The sequence below is a fragment of the Scomber japonicus genome, chromosome 14, assembly GCF_027409825.1.
Source record: "Scomber japonicus isolate fScoJap1 chromosome 14, fScoJap1.pri, whole genome shotgun sequence".
Taxonomy (NCBI): Eukaryota; Metazoa; Chordata; class Actinopteri; order Scombriformes; family Scombridae; genus Scomber; species Scomber japonicus.
The window spans coordinates 26,998,740-27,018,455 of record NC_070591.1 but is presented as its reverse complement, the minus strand read 5'-3'; the positions used below and the strand labels follow the sequence as shown (position 1 = coordinate 27,018,455).

The 19,716-nt window shown below is 42.1% G+C and overlaps 1 protein-coding gene across 1 annotated transcript in view; it reads left to right on the top strand.

The window, feature by feature from the left end:
- LOC128373359 (inositol polyphosphate-5-phosphatase A) overlaps positions 1-19,716 on the top strand; it is a 142,828-nt gene that overhangs the window by 51,207 nt on the left and 71,905 nt on the right. The window contains exons 3-4 of the mRNA XM_053333656.1: positions 2,005-2,105; positions 2,616-2,703. Coding sequence (XP_053189631.1) covers positions 2,005-2,105; positions 2,616-2,703 — 189 coding nt within the window. The remainder of the gene's footprint in view (positions 1-2,004; positions 2,106-2,615; positions 2,704-19,716) is intronic.

Sequence of the window (19,716 nt, the reverse complement as noted above, 5' to 3'; positions counted from 1 at the left end):
CCATTATAATTAATAATTCAGCTCCATTTAGTGCTTGAGCTTTGGCTTCCACTTCAAGTACAACTTAGACTGCCTTAGTACTTCAGTAAACATTTCAACTGCAAACAACATACTTACATATTTTTATGATTATGTTTTAGGTTTTTTATACACCTTTTGGTGAATTTGTCTCAGATCCAGCAGCATTCTTGATGCTCGCTGTTATCTCTGTGTAGGACTGTGAATTTGAAAAATGGTGAATTTGATTAGACCGGAGTAGGGCAGCACATAATCTAAAAGGTATTGAAAGTTTGACAAATATGTAATAGAAACAAACGGGAACCTCCTTGGAATTTAAATGTTTTTGAAGAATGAGGTCATAGGGGGGGGGAAAGGGAGAGAGAGAGAGGATGAGAGGACACACCTCCATATCAAACGCATCAGCTTCTGGCATCCTTGGCAGGGTTGAGAAATGGTCTCATATGGCAGCGCTCTGTTACTGGTGTCAGCGCAGACCGACAGGCTCTTCTCACCGCTTCAACAGCAGCTGTCATCGCCCGAGGCTTGTTTAGAGAGGCCACTGCTGTTGACGCCCATCATAAAAGCACGTTGCAGAGATACAATATTTGACATGTAAATATTTCAGTCACAACTCCTCTTGTATGTCAACACAATTTCTTGTTCGCAGTGCTTAAATGTAATTGGATAGCTGTTACACGTTCACTCTTTGCCAAAATAAAGTAAGTCATTGGTTGATGTTGTTTGGTTTGAGCCTGATAGCGTTGGCGACTCTCGTAATGAAAATACTACCACTGTCTGTTTGCCAAAAGCACAGCTGAATTAACAGCATGGAAAGATAAATAGGATATCGTTGACTAACACAAGCATGTGTATGTAAGTGCACACACACACACGCACACGTCACATCGGACCCTGACATTAGTTGCAAGCTCCTTGAGAGTGTGACCTTTTCCATCACGACTTGATAGGTCTACTAATCTTTCTAAGTTTGAACTGCTGCAGGCCCATACCCCCCCTCCTCCATTCTTGGGTCATTGGAGCTAAGTGACAAGCCATGGGTTGATGGAAAATCCATAGTGTTATTGCCATACATTACTTTTATTTGATTGGGCCCGTAGTGAGCATAATGCAACGCTGAGGTGGGGTGGCCAGTGAAGTAGCAGGGCTGAGTTCAGGTTCGGGGACCATTTGTAAAACCCCCCCACCCCCACCAACACCAGTAGTCAGTGACATTGATGTATAGCCCCTGCCCACCATCCATAGGCCCGACCCCGTGAGTGCTTGTGAGTGCTGTAAATCACTCCGCGGTATTGATTCTCCATTAGAGGTCAGCCACTCTGAACACCTCCGACAGGGTGCTCACAAACACCTCACTACGCGTAAGAGGAGATTTTTAAAGGAAAAGCAAGATGAGGGTCATGTGACTCAAGCGCCTTAGAGGCAGTGATCTTTCCCACTTTTTCAAGTTGTAAGCTTGTAGTTAATTCCACCAACACCTTTTTTTCATCTATCACGTCCTGCGTTTTCCTGGAGTCTCGCCCATAATCTGATAAGCATTCCTGACATATTCCCGCAGCAGCCGAGCTGTTGGTATAGTGAGCCATGTGTCAGCACGAGTAGTGACGTGTGAGCATCTGTCACACCCCGCTGTTCATACACACAGCACTGCAGGCACATCCCTGACGGCGGATGAAGAGGGGCCGGCGTTCCGCTTGTGGAACAAGCTCACTAAGTGCCTTCTGCCTACATTAGCAAGGCACTTTGTCTTGTGTAAATATAGTAGCATGTCACACAGCCGAGTTCGGAAGAATTGTAGAGGCTCGTATAGGTTTCGCGCTCGGCTGAATAATCAACCTAAGTTTTGTTTATTATGAGCTAATGGGGCTTACTGGACTTCACTGATGTATGGTGTTTCTGCTGCAGTTATGGAAACACCTGCACTGGAAAATAAAGTTTGTTTGACCTGTGTTGTGCTTTTTTCTCTGTCTTTCTCCTTCTTTACAGACGGTGCAGTCCCACAAGCCTCACTTTTTGGCAGTGCACTGTCAAGAGGTGGGCGGGAAGAATTACGAGGCGTCCATGTCACACGTGGATTGTTTTGTCAAGTAAGTGTTCACGATGTGGTTATAAGGTCTAATAGGTTTTGATGACAGTGATAGTAGCTCAGCTGCTTCTCTGATAAGGCAACACCCACTCTATGGCTCGTGGAATAGTGTGTTTTTAAACTGAGCGGGCTACTCCCCCCACTGGATGCATCACAGCTGTACGTCAGTACAACTCGACTGTGCCTTAGGGTGTTAAGTGTTAATATCAGGATACATATAAGCCTCATCTTTATTTTAACTTGAGTTTAAGTTGAGGAAATGCTATATTTTCTCTCTATTGTATAGATTAGTAGAGAGAGACAGGAAACAGGAGGCAGAGAGGGGGGAATGACATGCAGGATAAGACCATTCAGTGCGGGATTCGAACCGCAGCGAGGACTGTAGCCTCTACACATGGGACGGGTGCTCTACCCACTGAGCTATGCTCAACCCCCCCGGAAATGCTAGATTTATGTTAGCTTTTGCTTTTGCTGATATTCCTTGATGTACGTGTGTTTTGTGTCCAACCAGAGAGCTGTTGTCCAGTGATGCCATGAAGGAGTACAGCAGAGCCCGCGTCTACCTCGATGAGAACTACAAATCCCAGGAGCATTTCACAGTAAGTGTCATTTGATACTCTACATCAATGGGTTATTCACAAACGCACATTTTTTCCATTAATGCTCACCTGATTTACATAAGGTAAGTGAAGGGTTTGAATAACCGGCATAGCAAGTGTAGAGTTCAATTTGTTTCCTCAAGCTGGCAATTTGATTCTAGAGATAATTTCTTTTTTCCAGTCTTTATCTCATCTCATATCTTGATCTCTTTTCTTTGAATCCAGTTTTCAAAAGCATGAGTAGATTCAATAGTGACTTGCTAAAACTGTATTTCTATGAGGCATAAGATACAGTGGTTATGTTTTTTTCAGAAATTATTGTAAATAAGAGACAAAAACAACAAGGTTTTTATTATTTCAAGACATTTTGATATCTGATACCAAACTGCTGATGACCTCAGATTGTTTCCATTACACAGCTTCGTAAAAGTCCCCCTCCACCCCCACCCAAAAATACAAACAAATTAAACATTTTCAAAAAGTGTTTCCTCATTCTTTTCTGAAGCATTAGCAGCAAACAACTCATCATTTCTCTGAATTCTAATGTTCGTGTCCAGGAAATTTCTTAGACACTGACGAAGCACCTGTGTCTGTCAGCGTGCAAGTCATTCAGTGATCACAGCTCTTCAAATTAGGACACTGTGGTGGAATTTTAGTGGCTAAAATGTTCCTTTGAATCAGATCAAACATAAAGCGAAAACTGTCACCCCTCAGCGTGCCCGCGTGTTAGGTGAGAAAACGTCAAGACCAATTGACGCAAACAGCCAACGTCTGCAGAAAACCTTGTGCTAGATAATGTTGTGTGATTGACTTCAAAAGGGTTGATATGAAAGAATGCCTCAAGGTTTAAATACTGCAATAACCTAGATCCACTGAAAGATTACAGACAATACAACATTTTGAACATGAACTGTAACATTACATAAAATGAACAGTGACTTGCAACTGTCGGTTGATACAAGCAAACACTACAGTATACGGTTTATACTATAGATAGTCACTGTGATGTGCTCGTTGTTGTGTGCATGAGAGGCATTGTGTAGGATATATTTTACTGAGCTCACCTGAAATTCTAGCTTCATATTATATAATAATATAATATATTACCTTAATATATCTATATATGCAACAGTATACTGAACTGTAACACAGGTTGTTGCAATCATACTTTCAGTATGCAGTAACAGCAGATATCCACAAGGTGGCAGTAGATGATTGGAAATAATATGTGGTCAGTTCTCAGTTTAAACTTGTTGTTTTTTGGGGCTTATTATTATTATTATTATTTAGAATTAATTGGGCAGTCATACATTCTTTATTATTGCCTGGTAATTAATATTTAATAAAAGCAAGTTTAGTGAGTTAAGGCAATCACTTTAACCCCATTAACCCTTATGTTTTATTATTTTACACAGGTTTTACTTATGCATTATTTGGGGTCACACATACCTCTCAACTGTATGTGTATAATTATTAATAAATCAACACATTTTCTTAACCTTTTTAAATAACTTTTTCCCTCTTCTTCTGGACTCAGTTAAGTACAGTTTAGTAGGGTCAATCCTTCCATTTAACACCTGTCACACCAAATAGACATTCAAGGATTTTTATTGTCATTCCAGCCATGTAGATACATAATACAAATACCGTAGTCAGGTCCTGGTGATTGTAGTGCGAATAATATACATTTATGATAAAATAAAGAACATCACACAACAGGCATAATGAATCAATATATAAATAAAGTAAAAATAATAAAGTAAGCAGTGCAATGTACTATCCAAAAAATCTCACAGCTTGAGAAACATTACAGCATGCCTTTGAGGGATACAATTAATAGTTAAAATCAGGAATAATAATAATTATAATGAAAATAAGGAAAAAAGAGATTTCAAATAAGGAAATCTCATATTTTAAAGAAGATTTAGGAAATATCAAGCTGATAAATCAATGAAGACAAAGTATGTTTGAACTCCTAAAGAGGACCCGGGGTCTCCAGGACCCCAAACAGAACATTAGGATTAAAGCAACATATTCATATCTAAAATATTATCACTCAAACAATAAAACTAAAAGTCAATATAAATATTTGAGTTCCTCCAATTCTGTCAGACTGTTGCAGTATTATAGAAGTGTAATATACTGTTCATTGGCTGATACTGATTTATTGATTCTATGTTCTTTAAATATTTTCTCTTTTCTATCTAAATGAATATTATTATTAACTATGAATAAAATATAGCTGTGTATGATATATCAATACAACTTTTGAAGTATCCATTTATTTGTCCCACAGCTGAAGAATAGTTTAGTGTGTGGCCTCTTGGTGGAGCCAAATACTCAAAGCAACCAGTCCTGACAGAGGACTGCAGCCCTGTGCTCTGTAACCATCCTGTAGTTTACAAGGAAACCTGCTTTTAAGTGTACTTTTATGTTAGATTGTTAATGGACAGACTACTGGTGTGTCAAATCATCATCTCTGCATTCCCGGGAGATTATGTGGGGGAAAAAAAGAAAGGAAAAAAAAAAGGAGCATATAAGACCATATTGATGTGGTCCAGATATGGACTGAGGTCACAGTTAGTCTGTGATTACTGACTTGTGCCTGTGTCGCTTTCCTCCCCTCCGTGTTTTTCGGCGTTATCACCACGCTACACTGCACCTCCACAAACGCTCATAAATCACAGCTTCCCACTCAGTCACATTTGCTCTTTTCAAAAAAATATTACAAACATTGGCCTTTAGAAAATATAATTATCTGCCGTTTCATATAAGCGCCGCTAATACCCCAGCATTACGAGCTGTTTATTTAATGGTGTTTGTGTATAGATTAACCTTTTTGTTGTGGGTTTTTTTCCCCATTTCCATCAAATAGAGATGGCGGTTTGTGCTTCTCTTTGTGAGTCAGTCAGTGGAAAGAGAAACATCTGATGTGCTTTCTATGATGCTGATATTGAAATCCTTGCGACGGTAAATATGAATAGACTCTCCAGTCTTTCTCACACAGGGCTTGCCATTTAGTTTTGATGACATCACTCATATTTGTTTTCTCGATCTTCGATTTTTTTTTTCCTCCACCCCCCGGGCGCTCCGGGGATAATTGTTTGTTGTCTGCCCCGTTTGTCAATTTTCAGATAATGTAAGTAGTAGGAACACTTTTCTGGGTCTCAGAGCTTCCACTTCTTCTTCTTCTGCGTGTGTGTGTGTGTGTGTTGTTGTGTTTTTGTATGCAGCTGTGCAGTTTCTGTGGAAGTCCGTGTGAATGTTTTTGGATGGGTGGGAGTGAAGTAATGTAGCGAGTGTACGTTAAAGGCCAGATTGTTTACTTGCCCAGTGTGGGAGAGAATGTGTGTGTGTGTGTGTGTGTGTGTTTGAACTGCATTTCTGTGTCAGTGAAAGAGTAGAATGTAATTGATGAATGATTGTGTGAAGTTATGTAACAAGAGGCCCTTTTTTCCCCAACTGTGATGACAGCTGAAAATGATTAGCCAATTAATTGATTAGACCACTAAATCAAACTTAATTGACAGTTGTAGGTAATTGATTAATTACATAAGTCATTTTTAAACAAATTACTAAAACTTATTTCTGCTTCTTAAAAGTGAATATTACTAACTTTTCTTAGTGGTCTGCTATAGTAAATGAGATATTTATGGGTCTTCTTGATAAATTGTTATGTCTAATTTCTGAAAACATTTTACTCATTTAAATTATGTTTTTTACGAATTAAAGTAATGGAATTAATCATTGGTTGTAGTCCTAACTGTGATTCAATTTAAAGAAATGTTAAAAAAACACAAATATTTATTTCAGAGGGGGACTTTGGCATTATTACAGAAATTGAAATTAAAAAAAATCCCCTTTTAATTTGTTTATAAAGTTTGGAATTTTTAAGCCACTTAAGAAAACATTCAGAAAAGTGGACATGAGATAAACATTTGTAGTGTTCACTGAGTCAAAATGGATCATTTTGTAATGGGAAAGTCAACAGATTTTCCACCATATCCAACCAATTGATACAGTTTAAATGTATCTTTATTTTTCCCAAATTAAACCGTAATCATTTCTCCATGTTGAAATGCTGCGTGTCACACTTCGATGCCGAATCTGACCAACAAGAAGTGGCACGCAGGCGAGCTGGTACTCCTCCTCTCCTCCCCAGAGGAAGGCATCAGTGACGGGGAAGAGATTTGACTGACACGTCCCCCCCTTACGGCTGAGCCCCTCGGCCTGGTGTTTTACAACCCTGTTAAGGTATACAGCAGGTAAAATGTCAATTAGGAAGGCCCGCCCTGATAACTCAACTCCCAATCCACTCGCTCTTGGCCATTAATATTTATCGTGGGCCCGGCCCCGGAGCTGCAGCCCGTGTCATCCGGAATGATGTGGCGCTAATGTCGGCCCCCGTTACAGCTTCCTGACACACACGAACACACACACACACACGTTACTGTGATGTCTGTAGAGCTGCACAGAAATGCCAGCAAAAGTTGCACACACACACACACACACACACACACACACACACACAGTCACACGGCCTAATCAAGCCATCCACATACACAGACAGTGACACACAGCGACACACACTGCCTCCTCAGCCCTCTGTTGTTCCAGGGCATTTTAATGGGAAATTAAAGGCATCCCTCATGTCTGTGGTCTGCAGGACAGGAATGAGAGCAGCGACAGAGGATAAATCAGCCTCTGTGGCTTGACAGGACACCGCTGTCTCCTTTTTTACCCCGTGGTTGTGTGTGTATGCAGGCACATTTGTGTGTGTGTGTGTGTCTATGTACCCGTCAGTGTTTTCACCACAGGAGACAGTGTGAGAGTATCAAACACTTTATCCTGTCTAGTTTGTGTCGCGGGCGTCAAAGCTGTTGTGCATGTTTGCAGTTTTAGCTTCATTTTTAATGGAGTCACTCAGTGTCTTATTTTACAGCGCATGCAGACTGCAGCTGGCTGTAGGCTTCAGATGGGAAGCAGGAAACAATCTAGTGGGACTCCTGAAGTTTGGATTTGACTTGTAGTGTTACATTTTAAAACAAATGTAACTGATGTTTTATGTATGGTCAGAGGTTTAGCTGCTTAATTTAATGTGAAACAACTTGAACTTCACATCATAAAATCACCCTTCCTGTTGAGGTAATTAGGGTTTGAACAGATATATACACACTATATATACTGTATTTATATAGTTTAGAAGTCAAATTCTTGTCATTGTAATTTTAGAAAGTTTATTTTTATTTTGTTAAAGTTGTGTAGCACCATATTATTCAAAGTCAATTCTAAGTGTTTTACAGAGGAATAACAAAAATGTAGAGCTGCAACTCATGATTACTTTTACTATATGTTAATCGTCTGGTTAATTTCACCATTATTAAATCACCTGTATGCTGTCATTAATTGTAATATGTCAGAAAAAAAAATTTACAATTTTGACTTTTGACTTATTTTAATGTCTAATTTTGACTATTCAACGGTCCAAAATACATACTTTGGATATTTAGTTTACTGTTATAGAAGACTAAGAAAACATGACAATATTTTCTGTTTAGCAGCTGTAATTTTTGGTATTTCTGCTTAATAAAGATTGATCAGTTCTTAAAATTGTTACACATTTTCTGGATCAACAGTTTACAGCAACAAACAACAACAGGACAAAGTCTACAGCCAAGCTAGCAGCTCTTTGAGCTAAATGCCAATGTCTACATGCTAACATGCTCTGATTGACAATGCTAACATGCTGATGTTAAGCAGATATAATACTTACCATGTTCACCATCTTTATTTTTAGGATTTTAGCATGCTAATTTGTGCTGATGGGCACAAAGCATAAAGTACAGTTGAAGCTGATGACCTGATGATAGCTTTAGATGAACAGTTTCAGTGATTTAAGTGATTATAATTCATCCCAAGGGGGACATAAATGTGTGTTCCAAATTTCATGACAAATCAAGTTAGCAAAACGGTGTGAGACATTTCACTCAACGTGTAAGCCACATGCCAACATTGGCCCCAAAGTTAAAGTCAGGGGATCACCAAGTAGTTAATTGCCACATTTCAGTGTAGCTTGGCGGACTGTCAGACAGACCATCATTGTCATATCAGGAGTCATATCACTGGCATGGCAAATAATGAAGAAGCCACAGCAGAAAGGTCATGAAGATTAAATTAGCAAGAAACAGCCCTCTTTACTGAGTTGGAAACTAGTATTAAGAGTCTATCTCATAAAAGACACATGTTAACAGAAACCCCACCTGTTGTCTCTCATTGTAAATGTATAGATTTCATCTTAAATAATCTGCTACATTGTGATTCACTCATTCCCTCGTTCTGCCAGCCTGAGCATCTTTCTGATCTCTGGTTGGCGGAGCCCCCCGCCCCCCGCCAGCAGCTGCCAGCAGCTCAGCCTCGCTCTGCTCCAGAGGTGAGTCCTTAATTCTCCTGCAGGCAGCGTGCTGTAATGCAATCATCAGTACACCGCTCTGCTCAGCCAGGAATTTATGAACACTTAGTGTCCCTCTGTGCTGACAGGGCCCTCGCCGTGAGTGTGTTTACGGTATTGCCCAGAAATGCGTGTCACTTGCATTTATCACCTTTTTTTTTTTTTTTTGGGTGAGGGGGGGTTGTTTTACAGCATCTTATATCACCCCCCCCTCCCTCCTGTTCTGCTTTTTTATGACAAAACAAAACCAGGTTGCATATAGAGATTATAAACAGCCAGTTCCAGAGAAAGTGGGGTCATAGAGGAGGGGGTCTCTGTGTACAGTCTGTTGATTTTACACACAGAGGTTAACTAGCAGGAGCAGCCCCCCCCCCCCCCACCTCCCCTCCTCCACCTCCCCTTCCTCCTCCTCCACTTCCATCCATCCTCCCACCTCCCCGAGCATATAAGCAGGTTAAAATATTGCAAACTAAATCTAAGAGAGCTCTTATTTCAATATGGTGAGAAGTACGGCACCGACTGAGGCCACTTGAATGGAGTAGATGTCAGCTCGGTAATATCGCCGGGCCATAACTCTCCTCGGCCATCAGTCATACTCTCGGGGGCAGACATAAGTGCACACACACACACATACGCACATACACATATATATACACATACATAGCGACAAAGCTGAATAAACACAGATGAGAGCAGGCACGCGGAATCCCACACACTCAAACACACACACACACACACACACACTCAGGACATGTGTTGAGCGACAATCAATGAATCTACCATCAGACGTGAGTTATGAGCAGGAGAGAGCGGGGCATTCCCTCCGTGAAAATATTTTGACTGAAAATGTACAGTATATATAATTAATGGATTGTGTAAAGAGGTGGAGAAATTGATGCATTTAATACAAGGGATCAAATCTAGGGAATGGAGCCTTTTTTGGCCTCCTGGATCATCGCAGCGCTCATATGAACACACACAAAACTTCTTGTGTGTGTGTGTGTGTGTGTGTGTGTGTGTGTGTGTTTGGACTGGAGGGAGTAAATCAGTTGCGGTAGAGGTGGAGGTGTCCTGGAGGTGTAGAGGTAGAGAGGTGTGTGTTTGTGTGTGTATGTGTGTGAGGTCTCCAGCCACAGATAATGATGTGATTCCAGCGTGAGGCGGGCCGGGTGTACCTCACCACCGTCCATTATGATGTGTGCCCCCCCCCCCCCCCCCCCACCCCCTTCTCTCTCTCCAGCACCCCACCCTCAGCCACCACCGAGGGGGGCAGAGTGAAGGTGAGCCTGTCATATCGATCTTTTTAGTGCTAAAATATGAGCCACTTTACTCTGCTCCCCGGCGCAGTGATGTGAAAAATAATAACTCGGACCCAAATTAAAAATATTGATCGCTTAGGAGGTGTTGAGAGCAAATAAACACCCTCTGAAGGATTTTTATCCCTCCCCAGCCCCCCTCCTCTCCTCCTCCTCCTCCCTCTCGCTCTCTCTCTCTTTTCCCTCTCCGCCCAGTGAAAGGGCCCAGGGGTCAGGGATGGCGGCTAGCCGAACTGTAAAAAAAAAAGTATCAGACTGTCTTGTTGCTCAGTCGTCTTCATAATAACCACCTACGAGGCTCTTGATGCTCTTTATTGTTCCGACACACAAATCAACAAGCAACCTTTTTTTTTTTTTTCTTCTTCTTCTTCTTTCTCCAAGCTACTCCAACACTGATTGATCGGGCTTCGACTCTATAATCTAGCTCCATACAGGTATCCCCTCTCCACCGCCACCTCCCTCCTCCCTCAGCCCTTGAGTCATAATTTTTTGCACATCCGAGCTTGACTTTTTTTTATTTTTTATTCCTTCCCTCCCTCCCTTAACAGATGAGCTGACACGAGGCCATCAAACGGGTGGGAAAACAATTGCCACAAGGTTAATTTTATTGCCTGCTCCATGCATTTGTGAGCAGGCGGGAGGTGTCCTCTGCCCGGGTCCTGATGAATGGCTGCGCCGAGCGGGCAGGAATGAAAATGAGAAGGGAGGGGGAGTGGGGGGGGGGGGGGGGGGGGGGTAGAGAGGGGGAGGAGGTGAGCCCTGAGTCCACCACTACCACCACCTGAAATTGAAATTTTTTCTGACACGCTCAAAATTGGTATTCTGATATATAAGAGAGGCGACGTTCCATTTAGTTTGATGATGAAAGCCGTCCCAGTGTGTCCCAGTCGATTGCGTTTTACGACACCTGCTTCGCCTCATACACTCATACACCCCCCCCCCCCCACCTCCTCCTCTTCCTCCTCTGAGAAGGTTAATAACCCTGCACATCCTAAACGGCGGATGTCAGATTGTCCAGAGTCTGTAAGGAAAAATAAACTACTTAGTGTATCTAAATGCTGTCGTAATACTTGGCCGTTCCCCCGGTCGCAGCGCTATTGATTGTCCACAAGGACGTTTGTTCTGTTTTTTGGGGGTGGGGGGGGGGGCCCGACTCGGGATGAATAGATATTTGATGGAGCGTGGAGAGCGGGACTGCGCCTGCATCTGCATCTCAGTGCTGTGTCAGTGGGGATGAGAGCCAGAGCGTCGAGGAGGATCACATGCTGCCTGTTGACATCAGTGAGAGGGAGCGGAGGCCGGAGCTGGCGATATCTCCGGTTCTCCACTTGAGCCAGGCCCTCCCGCTGAAAGCTCACTCCTGTCTGCTGGCGTCAGGCCCTCACTCTCTCTCTCTCTCTCTCTCTCTCTCTCTCTCTCTCTCTCCCTCTCTCTGTGTGTGTGTGTGTGTCTGTGTGCGCCTGGGTGTGCGTTTACATGTATGTCTGTGTATGTTACTGATGTAGATGTATCACTAACCAGCACTGTGTCCATAGGTATCGATTCTTCCTCCACCTCAAGCTACAGCCGCTTCATTTGCATGGCCCAGCTGACCCAGGCAGTCACTGCCTATTATATTCCCATTAGCTAATCTCTCAGTTTTGATTTCCATAATCCTCTGTCTATTGAGAGCCCTCACAGCTCTAACAGTCCCACTCCAAGGAAGAAAAAAAAAAAGAGATTCCCACCCCATCCCACCCCAGTCACTTTACTCTCCAAAAACCTGCACAGCAACTTGTATGACACACACAAACATGCATGTGTACAGTGTATTCACACTTACACATCAAACACTGCATTGAAGCCCTAGTACTGAGTCACATTGTTCATTATTAACAGTCATAGAAGTCTCATACAGAGTTTTGACTTTAAATATCTTAGTAAAGTAGAAGTATAGAAGTATCAGCAAAATGTGCAGTAGTGGTAAATATAAAGGTGCTCAGTGTGCAAAAAATGCCCTTCCACAGTGTTATAATATTAAAACTCATTATTAGATCATTATTAGTACTGATTCATTTAGATAGAAGCAGCATTTTAATGTATTAGAATTGTTCAACTGAAATTAGTCAAATTCTCAAACATCATGCTCATATTCAGCTCTCAGCTCACTCTTACTCATAATTCTGCAACTCATGATAATTTTTATAATCTATTAAACAGTGCATCATTTTCTGTGATTAACTGATTAATCGTTTAATTTAGGATTAAGTCATAAACTGTTTAAAAAAGCAGCCATCAATAATCCCCACAGCCTCAGATGCTCTCTTTAGATTGCTATTATTGTTTGACCAAAAGTTAAAAACCTTTCAATGAACTATTATATGCAAAAGTTTCATTAAGATTTGCAATAAACTTCCTATGTGCTTTTTAACCCATATTTAAAAGAAACAGATGATATAGATGACCATTTTCATCTAGAAGCTGAAAACAATCAGTCTTTTCTGTTGGACACTGTAACTACACTGGAACTTGTGAAAGGGCACATCAGCATAGAAATGATGAAAGCACTGCTCACTCATAGAAGAATTTCAGTAATGAATTTAGTGGTTTTACATCCTTAAATATCTAAAGATATCCAGATATGTGTAAGAGATAAAACAATACTCTGATTTGAATAATATATTCTGTCTTGCCACAAAAAAGTTCATTTCTCCCTCATTGTAAAATCCAGAATACATCAATATATGAATACATGACATGATGTCTGATGGCTTTAGCAGTGAAGTCCATCTTCAGTGTATGTGCAATCACACTTGTGTAAGTTGCTCTGTTGCCAATAAGACACAGTGATGTAGATTAGCCCTCTACAGCTAACACACTTACCTCTCACATCTCTCATCCCAACCACGTCATCCTCTCCTGGAACAAACATCCAAATTGACCTTAATCACCCTCAGCAGAGTTCTCTCAGAGTGATCGCTCCCATTGATCAAAGAGGACCTACCACCCACTGCCCGCACCCCCTCCTCTCCAAATGAGCTGATAATTAATAAGGGCTGGCTCCGCAAACACCAGTCAACAGACAGCATGATGGATCGGACAGCTTTGGACGCAAACCAATACGATGCCAAGCTTTCTCCTGCCCCCCACCCCCACCACGGGTGTCCTTTTACCCTGCATGATCAGGCATGCACAGGAGCACCCACCCTGCTAATTAAATACCCACAGGTTGCCCTTGTTTTTCAGCAGGGATGCTTTCTATCTGCTCACTATTGGCAAGTATTTAATAATTCATGGAGCTGCATCACTGAGGACAGTGCTTAGGGTTCATGCTGCACTGTTGCAGACTTTGTGATAAAGTCCATTTTTAGATGTTTAACAGCTCAAAACTTGCTCTTTCTTTCAATCAGGGAGGATGAAATTGAAATTTGCCCTCTCAGATTTCTATACCTATATCCTGAATTTTGAGAGTGTGAGATAATAATTATCAATGTGAAGCATTTTTAACATCCAGGCGATTGTTATGCATATGAACAGGCAGTCGCACCATCGTGGGACATTTTCAGGGGAGCTGTCAAATAACTGCTTTTTTTTTTGCTGAATGAGCTGAACAGTGACTGACACATCCATGACCGATCTATACCACCACTAAATGTTTCCTGTTTAATCGCCACACTTCCTCTTGTTTTGTCAACACGTGACTCCTTAGCTGCTAATTGTGAGACACGCCGGAAAATTCAGTTTCATTAGACGAGTTGCGTGTTTCGTCGGCATTCAGAAGAGGGATATATGTTAGTGGAAGTGGAACAGGAAGTGGAAAGCTTCAGGTCTGATCCTTAATGACGTTAGGCCCCCCTGTCGGAAGTGTGGTGGTCGTCCCCCCCCGGCCTCCTAAGTAGAGCGACTTGGGTGTAATTGGTGAATCTCTTCTAAAAGGAGTAGAGGGTCGCTGGCTATCAGCTGCGAGCCTGTCATAATAACAACCAACAATGTGATCATTTCATTTCCTTTTCACTTACACATCACCTAACCTCATGAGACAGGACACACACACACACACACACACACACACACACACACACATACACATACACATACACAAGGGGGGACAAGGTTAACATTGGGCCCCATTTATTTCACTCTAACAATCACAATGACTCTAAATAGCCTTTCAAAAGCAGAGTGAGGAGGGAGACAAAAATAATCTAATCACACAATTACTGCTGGGCTTCATTCTATAGTTAAGTGCATTTTTATTGTGTAACGTTTCTTTTCTTTTTTTTTCTCCCCCCTCCTCCGCACCCTCCTCCCTTCCCCTCCCCTCTGTTTTCCCTGCCTCCGTCGGCAAGCGTTCTCTCCCTGCCACTTCTCATCTAATATGGCCATAATTGGGTTTGGTTGTCCAAATCAAATTTCAGCAATTGGGTTACCCTCCTCTGAAATTGGAGAGGTCTCAGGGCCCGGGCATGGGTGGAGAGTTAATCTGCTTTTGTTAAGCCCTCCTTTTTTTGGTGGCTGTGGCGGCAACATCGTGCTGCGCCAGTTAAAGCGTTTTTACCTGTCACTGTGGACACGGCTCCTAATTTAGCCCCCCTCTTCAAAAAAGGAAGAAAAAAAGAAGAAAAAGAAAAAAAAAAAAAAAGGAGGAAAATCCTCCCTCCTCACGCACACACACGGCAAGCAGAACCACCCCGTGCAAATAACGACATTTGAATCGAGCATTAACGGGCTTAATTACTTTAAAATTGTCATTTTAATTTACACTGATATAGTATTGATCACACAAGCAGAGATTAAGGCCCTCAGTGGAGCGGTTGATGTGGAATTAAACAGGGCCGGGTCCTCCTGGGGCCCGCCTGGCCTGTCCTGCTGCAGCCAGAAGAGGAATGACATCCTCCCCCTAATGAACTGGCAGCATGCGCAGACATGAATTTCAGGCCCCGCTGGAGAAGGAGGGAAATAATGGGGTTTGGGGAGCCATGGCGGGTTATTCATTCACTGCCATGCACCAATTCTCCTGTGATTCATCCCCAGGCCCCCCCAGACCCCCACTGCCTGTTTGCCTGCCACATTCAGCCTGCCTGACCTTTCTCCTGCCTAAGTGTATATATATATCCCCTGTCTCCTCTGGGAGCACCTTGCCCCGTGCCAGGTATCATGTACAGAAGGAGGGAGGGGCATTGGGGGGGAAGCAGGGGTGAGACACCTTCAGAGAGCCACCAGCCTCTAATCCAAACACCTCCTCCCTCAACCCCCCCCCCCCCCCCCCCCCCCCACCAGCGATGGAAGTGCTGGTCCGTGATTCTCCCTCTCATCCCGGCTCACCGGCCTGTCTGGAGGAGACGACCCTTTTCCCGGGGAATTGATCTCCTCGTTCGAGGCCGTTGTCACGCACACCTGGTTGATATCGGGGGTGAGGAGGAGGAGGGGGATGGGGGGGGGTCGTTACATTAAATCCAGGCAATTTCTTCTTCCCAGTTTGGAGAAAGCCTGCAGCTCGTCTGGTAAGCTGCGCGTCGTGTGGAGTAATTACAGCAGTAGAAACAACCTCTTGACACCTGTCTCCAATGAACACACTCAAACAATCACACTCAACACACAAGAGCGTTTAATGACTGGCTCTTAGAGCGAGGGGCCCCCGATATGAATAAGCCCGGGGGCCACGTGAGCATTAGCTGTGCCTGACATGAAACATTTCCACTAAGAATCAATGTGATGATTAACTTTGTGAGACATTTTTGCTGTTATTTAATGAATATACTGTTATATATAACTGTAATATTGTTTATTTCTCATTGGACTTCAACATCCTAGCTTGTGGTTGTTTTTCTAAAGTATTCCAAAGTGCATCATTAAATTGTAAAATGTAGCTATTGGGTTAAATCATTTTACTGATGCAGTGTTAGTTTTGACAGTTCAAGATGGTGTTGACTGGCGGGTGACAGTGTCCATATGTCAGTTTCCTTGACCAGGAACAAAATTACAAAATTGTCACTAATGTGTGTGTTTATATGGGAAAAAGTCACTTTGAGAAAAAGCATCTCACCAAAGTAATGTAATGTTGTTCAAACACAGTTTGTATTGTAGAGCAGTAAAAGGATTTCCCTTATGTTGCCAAATGTTTCTCCTCTTGGCTTTCTATGAACCAAACAGATGTTATTTTACTTTGGCTTGTTGTTTAAGTGCCTTTCTGGACAAGACAGTGTACCCTTAGAACAAACAGGGCCTCATGCAAAAAGGACTCATTGGAATAGATTTGCTCTTAGAAAGCACAAACAAGTGACCCAAGAACATTTGTGGCATTCATCATTTTTCTTGTAGCACTTTGAATTTTGTTTTAGGTACAAATGACATTCAGGTTGAGATCTGTTCCACGTGTATGAACACAATAGAATAGGTAGATCATCTCTACATTTGCGCGAATTACAATTATAATGCTCTAATTTGCATTAATTGGAGTTCAATTTAAATATGTTAACAAAATTAACAAAAAAGATAATATATACTTAATGCAAAATGTCTATTCTGTTAACCATATTTTATGGTAATATTTTGACGCAGCAGCTTCTACTTTTCAGTAGCTTTTGGAAACACTGTGTCAGCTGCATCTGTGTGTGACCAGGTATCTGTCTGGTATCATCTTGTGTTGTAGCTGACCGTATATGATCACTTGTAGACTGTAATATTCTCCTCTAATACCTTGACATCTAGGAGGGCTTTGCTTTAGAAACATGTTTTTAAGCACCTAAATTCACATCAAAGTATTTCCTCTTTCTTTTTTTTTAAAGTGCAGAGCTGCCTAATGACATGTTGGCTGTTTTAGGGTCTCCTACTGTCACCCCTAAATGTGTTATGCGTTTGTCTTCTGATTTCTGAAAGCAGGACTTCACTTTTTGTGAATGAAAACTGCCCACAAATGGAGCAGAACATGGCACCTTTTATGGCAATTTTAGGGGCATGAATTATGCTAATGGTCTCATCTCACAAACACGCACCTTCCTCATAAACAGGTGGCATTCATCAGGCTGAAACAAGTGATTTACAACAAGTTCAGGCATTTATGGAATGCCACGTATGCTTTTCTTATTTTTCCTCTTATTGCTTTGTGCAAAACAAATAGAATTGAAAAATAAGAAAGCATCAATGTATGAGGTCCATTCTAAATGTCAAATACAGGAGTGGAAACATTGATAGTCTTTATTTATCATCGTGTTCTCCCTTTACAATGTTTGAATGTACAACTTTGAGTGTATTGCCTACCTTACCTTACTTGCTAACAACGGTTTTACAACAGCAGTGGCATCACAGTGAGAACTATCAGCCTCCACATCCATTCTCTCCTCTTCCCCTCCAACTTTCTTGTTGCTCTCTACTGTGTGCTGACAGCTTTAGAAATGATTTATGGAAACAGGTACACATCATAAAATCAAGCAGTGGTGGCGTTGTGGGCAAAGTCAAAACAGAACTCAAGTCTGCTCTTGTCCTTGAGCTCGGTGACTACCAGCGTTTCCTAAAGAAGCCCAAAGGTCCCGGTGCAGATTGAAAAAGGTGGTGGTGGTGGTGGGGGTTTGTTTGTGAGGTCCTCATTTGATTGCATTACCTGCACCTGGATGTCGAGAGGTGGAAGCCATCTTGACAATGAAGGCCGAACAAAACAACAACCTCTTCTTTCTATTTGGCTGGCAACAATGACGGATATCAAGATGTCTCCAATACTCGTAATGGACTTGGCAAGTCTCGGGGTGGCTGGGCTCAGGCCTTCTACTCCACTCTGTCATCCAATCACCTTATTCTAATGCTATTGCATTGTTTAGTCAACCAGCCGTCCATTTACATCAACCCATAACCACACAGCCACACCACAGAAGCACTTAATAGAATTAGCAGGTATTGTGCAGCACATTTTAAACACATAGGCCATTTTAAACACACACTCAGTCACTCCACCTCCCTCTCTCGGCTGATGATCCCTCGCTTGCTGTCAGAGTAATGGCATCACAAGCTCTCCATGCAGCTCCTGCCTCTCCTCTTTAACTGTCATAACTCTATACTCTGCCCACCGTAGACAGTTTATTCAGATCTTTAAATGTGTAGCCAATATTGTTGTCATGTTTATGTTATGTACTACATATTAATAGCTCATAAAGCACATTTGTTGCATTATTAAATCATTTTTCACTTGGTCTTCATTAGGAAATAGGAAGCCAAAGCTCTCGACTGAAACAGCCGGTTAATTATAGGGCTCATAATTTCCTAATCTGATTTTCGGGAATGTTTGCGAGTCTGTTCGGCTAGCCAGAATATAAATAGACAAAAATGAAACAGCCACATGGCTGGAAATTTGCAGTCATATGCACTCTTTTGCCCTCGACTGAATGCATTTTCCTTTTCAAATCTCAACACTCCAATGCCATCTTCTCAAACAAATTAATCTCATATGCTTCCCTTCTTCTGATTAACAAAGAACAAATTCACATCAAATAACACCAAAATTGTCTTAAGGCCTAATTTTCTAATGCTATTAAATGAGGCACGTGTAAGTTTATTTGGAATGACTCATTCCTGGGGTCAGGGGAAATGAGCAATCCCTTTGTCCCCTAGCTGCCACCCCCTGTTAAACTGTTACCTATAAAAACAGCCATACACTCCAAGGCAGAGGGTGTGTCCCGCCTGGTGTAATAACAGGGGCCTTCCTCCTTGTCCCATTCCTCGCGCCGATTGATTTTTGTTAGGAAAATTAATGCAGTCGCTGTAAGGTTCTGGAGGTCAGAGGTAGACGGGCTGCAGAAGATGAGGGGCGGTGCCGGGCAAACAGAAAGGCAACAAGCAACTATGAGACCTCCAGGACTCGCCTGATGAAACTTACTATAGGGTTTGTTTTAGGGCGGAGTGTGCAATAGCTAGCTTATGATGTATTGTCTTTATGTTGTTTCATACACACACCAAATATGCATCTCCTATGATTGAGCAAGCAAATATATGGGCCCATTTATTGAGGACACGCACTCACCCCCAATGTTGGTTAGGGTTGTTGCCCTTGTTTTATGTTCTATGCTCTTCTGTTTGGTGGTAGTGTTGAAGCAGAGAAAATATAATCTATGTGAAACAGAACAGCATCTTTCTCTTCATGTAACATTTGAAACTATTTGTTTGTAAATCTGGTGAGCAGCCAAAACCTCTGTCTGACCCTCAGAGCATATCCAAGTGGTGTCTTATAATGGTATAAAGCAAAGCATAACCATATTTCAGTGAGTAATGCTTCCCAAGTGG